At 37.6% G+C, this 5,456-nt stretch overlaps 1 protein-coding gene across 2 annotated transcripts; it reads left to right on the forward strand.

Annotated features, from left to right (window-relative positions):
- The first annotated feature begins 629 nt into the window (after positions 1-629).
- On the forward strand, positions 630-4,749 carry LOC109022208 (ethylene-responsive transcription factor RAP2-7-like). Of its 2 annotated transcripts, XM_019005043.2 has the most exons (10): positions 630-1,700; positions 2,026-2,051; positions 2,151-2,181; positions 2,295-2,382; positions 2,505-2,650; positions 2,872-2,916; positions 3,030-3,133; positions 3,245-3,375; positions 3,620-3,733; positions 4,271-4,749. In XM_019005043.2, the coding sequence occupies exons 1-10, from the start codon at positions 1,183-1,185 to the stop codon at positions 4,550-4,552; spliced, it is 1,485 nt and encodes a 494-aa protein (XP_018860588.1). In that variant the 5' UTR covers positions 630-1,182; the 3' UTR covers positions 4,553-4,749. The 2 variants fall into 2 exon arrangements, with proteins under 2 accessions (XP_018860588.1, XP_018860597.1); XM_019005052.2 differs by lacking the exon at positions 2,872-2,916.
- Positions 4,750-5,456: the final 707 nt, after the last annotated feature.

Below are 5,456 nucleotides of genomic sequence, written 5' to 3' on the forward strand. Positions count from 1 at the left end.
TAGAAAAAAATAAGGTCAAGTGAGGCAATGAAGGAGAAAGAAATTAAAAGACGACGGATACTCAAACTATTTATAATTTTTACATACCATATTTATTTTTATTTTATCTTTTATTAAATATGTAGTATATAGATAATAAATCAATTGATTCAATTAGTTTAAGAAAAATAAAATAAAAAAATAAAAAATAAATATAATATTTAGTGTTTAAAGATGATGAATAGTAAAATTTTAAATAAAGAGTGTTGTTATGGTGCTACCTAGTAGTGAGTGTTGTGCGTGGTCCTAGGTAAATTTTTTTTTTAATTTTTTTTTTAATATTTTTAAAAAATATAAGAAAATATTAATATATTAATAATCATTTTTTTAATTAATAAATAAATAAATTGTAAAAGAAAAAAATTAAATAGTTGAACGATAAAAATGAAAAGATAAAATGAGAAAACATAATTGCATTATTCTCGAATAAAATGAAACAAACTTAGTGCCTAATGGGCGATGGTGGGACGATAAAGCATTGAACAAGAAAAAAATCTACTTGCCGATACGAAAAACCAGTGACCGGTGGAACCGGTGGCCACGATGAGAGAGAAAATGTTTATATATTCCGTCAATCTTGAAATGGGTCTGAAATGTTCCTTCACACGTCCCATCTCCTTCTTTAGTTCTTTCCCCTCTCTCTCTCTCCCTCTCTCTGCTATGGAATCTGTTAGTCGGCGATGTATTTACTCCGTCGCCGAACACATTGCCGAGAAGTTGGCAAATGCAACTTGCTAATGCTTACCGTGCTCGTCTTCTAAACGAGGCGTTCAATGCTAGTGCATCTTCTTCTCCTCGATAGCTTCTCCTGCTGCTTTTTCCGGTGGCCATAGAGATAGCAAACGAGCTTCTTATTCAATCTTCGTATTTACTGAACGAAGTTGAGTTGGCTTTCTCTTTGTCTCTCTAAACTCTCTGTCTTTGTCTCTGTCTCTCTTCCTTGGAATTCTGAGCTCCGATCGCGTTCCTTGTAGCCGTTGGTTGTTTCCGATCCCATAGATCTACACCGTTCGATTATCTGCTTTGAAAGCTGTTACTCGTTGCTCAAGTGTTTGTAAGTAGTCATTTCTAAGCTTATAAGTGGTTGCCAAACTTCTATTTTAAGCTAGAATCAGAGTTGAAATCTCGAAGACGAAGAGCGCGATGCTGGATCTTAATCTGAATGTGGTCTTGGCTGATTCGTCTGAGAAAGACGAATCGGTAACTTTCCTCGATAAATTACCCGAAGGTTCTTCCGGGAACCAATTAGACGAATCGGGGACCTCGAACTCCTCGATCGTCAATGCCGACGCGTGCGAGGACGACTCGTGTTCCACACGCGCCACCAGGGACTTGTTCACCTTCAACTTCGGTATATTAAAAGTCGGAGGCGGGAACGACGTCGTCACCAAGGAGCTCTTCCCTGTGAGCGAAGGGAAGGACGGGGATGCTATGAATTGGCAGGGTCAATCTTCGTCCTCTTCTTCTTCGTCGAAGAAGAATTGGATCGACCTGTCGTTCGACCAGGGCGGTGGGTCTGCTGAGGTGAGAGTGGTTCAGCAACCGCAAGAGCAACAAAAGCAGCAGGTGAAGAAGAGTAGGAGGGGACCGAGGTCTAGGAGCTCGCAGTACAGAGGTGTCACGTTCTATAGGAGGACTGGGAGATGGGAATCCCATATCTGGTCAGTGAAAAATTTCACTAAATTTGGATGATCTTTTTTAATTTAAGTTCGATGGTTTTGTTTGCTCTTCAATTAAATTCTGAGTTAGTTCTGCTGTTTTTTTTTTTTTTTTGGCTTAGTTGAGTCGGAATTTCATTTATTAGTTTGAGGTGCTTCTATGCTTAACTGTAGTGCAGTCTGAATGGATCTTTATCTCTCTCTCTCTCTCTCTCTGTGCGCCTCGGCGTGTAAAAGTAGATATTATTTTATTTCAATTTTAATAGTGCTGAGCTGAGCTGAATTTCTATCTAATTCCTTTAGTTGTTCAATTTTTCTTTTGGTGCAGGGACTGTGGGAAGCAAGTGTATTTGGGTATGGACTTATTGTTTTTGTTTCATTAATTTGAGTTCTACTGTTGCGGAAAGTATATATAACTCTTTTCTTGTAAATTTTGGTGTTGGATTTTTATAGGTGGATTTGACACTGCTCATGCTGCTGCTAGGTAAAAGTTGTCATTTATGGAAATTGGGTCTCTTACTTTAGCTTGTATTTTACCTTTGAGCTTGATTCTGTTTTGAATTACATTATTCTTAAAATTGGTGTTCATAATTTCAGGGCCTATGATCGTGCTGCTATTAAGTTTAGGGGGGTTGATGCTGACATCAATTTCAATCTCAGTGATTATGACGATGATATGAAACAGGTTGGATAATGCGTGCCTCGATCAAACTGAATCAATATGCTCCAAATAATGATTTTTTAAAAATATTTCAAATGATGAAATTGTAAGCTGTGTTATTTTTGTATTTTGCTATCAATGGACAGATGAAGAATCTGGCCAAGGAAGAATTTGTGCACATACTAAGGCGGCAGAGCACTGGGTTCTCAAGGGGGAGCTCAAAATATCGAGGAGTGACACTGCACAAATGTGGACGATGGGAAGCTCGGATGGGGCAGTTCCTTGGGAAAAAGTGAGGCAACATTTTATGGAATTTAAATTTCAGCTTATTTTATGCTTAAGAGAAGAGACATTAGAAGTTTCAAATGGTTGGGTTCCAATTCTTAGTTAAATTCTTGGCTGGTTGTATTTGTTTTACCCTTGTTCGGAAAAACAAGTCTAAGACGATGACTATTTCAAAGAAATGATTGGGGATGGTGTTTTCATCACGGAGATTACGATGCTTGCGTGCAGGTATATATATCTTGGGCTGTTCGACAGCGAAGTAGAAGCTGCAAGGTCCTAATGATCATGAATTACTCTCTACCTGCACTGAATTTATTACCCTGAATTATCAAGCTCATTAGGTTCCACTCCAACACGTGTCTCCCTTTTGATTTTATGGAAATCAGGGCTTATGACAAAGCAGCTATCAAATGTAATGGAAGGGAGGCGGTCACCAACTTTGAACTGAGTACGTATCAAGGGGAGATGATCTCTGAGGCCAGTAATGAAGGTATTTTATATAGCTGTTGCTATTCTTGTATGCACTTTACATGTATGTCACTTCTTGAGGAGCTAGTGGTCATTATCGTAGTGATTTGTGCATGTATGTGTGTTGGTGCAGGTGGTGACCACAATCTTGATCTGAATTTGGGGATGTCTCCTCCTTCACTTGGTAATGGTTCTAAGGAGATTGAAGGGTGTCTTCAGTTCCACTCCGGCACTTATGACATGCAAAGTGAAAGGAGTTCTAGGGTAAATTCAAACATATTTTTAGCTTGCTGATGATGTACTTAAGAATCTCAAGTTAGGTTCAAATACTAAATCTTGCGAGCCTCGTTGAAGGACTTAAAAGCTACAATTTAGCTTGCTGTAGTAAATATAGTTGGTCCGTTTTAAGTTTTCCTTACACATGCTGGATGATAACGACTTGTTTCATCCATATTCAATTTGTAAAACTACCTATACTTCATCCTTACTGCGTCCTGCTTTTTTGCAGATGAAGAACCATGTGCACTCAACGTTAACAGATCCACATTTAAAAGGGCTAGTAACGACATCAGAGCAGTCAACCTTAATGAAGGGTTTATATCCTAGCTTCTTTCCTAATGAGGTGAATTTGTCCACTTATTTCCTATTTCATAGTTTGGAACCAATTACATTTTATACAAAGAACCAACTTCTCATTATTTCCTAACTTCATAGTCTGTAAACAATTATCCATTAGACTAGGTACCATCCCTTTCTTTTCCTTAATATTTTTGCACGTGTTTTGTGGCAGTAACCTAAAACTGCAACCAAACCCCATACTGATCACTGAATTTCATTTACATAGTATTATATCTTATGTTGAATCCTTTTCTAGGACAGATCTAGGTGATGTATATTGGAAGAGGGTGCCAGGCCAGAGGCAATTAGATTATTTCAACTGATACAGTTATATGCCTTATTATAAATTTTTTTCTTTTTTGCATGGTTTACATCCTTGGTGCCGTCAAACCATCCATGTTTTTAGCTTTGCTAGGTGAACTCAATACTTGGGTGCAAAGAAAAATTAAGATCTTGATTGTACACTATTTGGATTCCCCCGACTGATCATGAAACCTCCTTTTTGGATCTATTTTAACTGAACTTTTGATCTTTCTGGCAGGAAAGAGCAACAAACAAGAGAACTGCATTAGGTTCTTCACAAGGACTCCCCAATTGGGCATGGCAAATGCATGGCCAAGTCAGTGCTCCCCCAATGCCACTGATCTCTACTGCAGCATCATCAGGATTCTCATTTTTGTCTACCCCTCGCTCCGCTGCCATTCCTCCGGCAAAACCTCCCAGTTCAATGCCCCACAATCTGTGTTTTACTTCATCAGCCACAGCTGCCGCCAACACCGCTCCATATTTTTACCTGGCAAAGCCACCACCTGCACCACCCTAGCCTATTTCCCCCTCCGAATCAAAGGGGGCAGGCAAACATAACAGTTGTGGTTTTCAGAATTCTTTTTATAATTCTAATGCTGTTTGTGACAAAATGCAAAGACTCGACTATTCCTGACTTAGATAGGTCATTCCCATACTATGTTGGCTAATATATGTTGAGAAATGATAATTCCCATTGCTTATGGTTTCCAGCAATATGTCATGTTTGGACTGTCTGTGGTGGGATTCCCCAAAACTCTTCGTGTTTTGCTTAGTTATAAGAGTCAAGTTTTCTAGTGAAGTAAATTAACTGGGTTCTAAGTAGTTTTTGGTTTTTGGCTCTCTGGATTTTCATGGTACAAATCGATACTTTATTCCTTTGGTAACTCTCTATGATCCAACAGCAAAATATCTGACGGACCGTTTGATGTTTATCTCTTTTGGTGATTCCTATAATCCTAAAGGCCGTAAGTATAATGTACGATACCTCGTAGCTCGAGCAAAAGTGGGTTTTCACTGGTCGTTAAATGCATGTGCACATTTTGGAGACATTGTACAGAGTGCTTTTTACAAGTGGGGAAGGAACCTACTGACAAAAGGTGTGCTGATCCCATTACTTTTTGGAAAAAATTACCATGCCTCTCAATTATACCGTTTAATTTGATCGTTTGTCAATTTTTTTTTCTTAGCAATTAAAAAAGTAATTTTAAATATATTGAGATATTTTTTAAAAATATTTAAATATATTAAAAAAAATGAAAAAAAAATAAAAAGTGAAAATGGATTAATTTGAGCAAATTATTCTGGACGGCAGATCAGCCCGATGCTAACTTTTTAATGATTCCAATTTTTAGTTTTTTTTTCTATTTATAAATTGTGTAAGTGTTGTTAATTTTTTTTAAAAAAATAGTAAATATGAGAAT

This window comes from Juglans regia, chromosome 5, assembly GCF_001411555.2.
Source record: "Juglans regia cultivar Chandler chromosome 5, Walnut 2.0, whole genome shotgun sequence".
Taxonomy (NCBI): domain Eukaryota; kingdom Viridiplantae; phylum Streptophyta; class Magnoliopsida; order Fagales; family Juglandaceae; genus Juglans; species Juglans regia.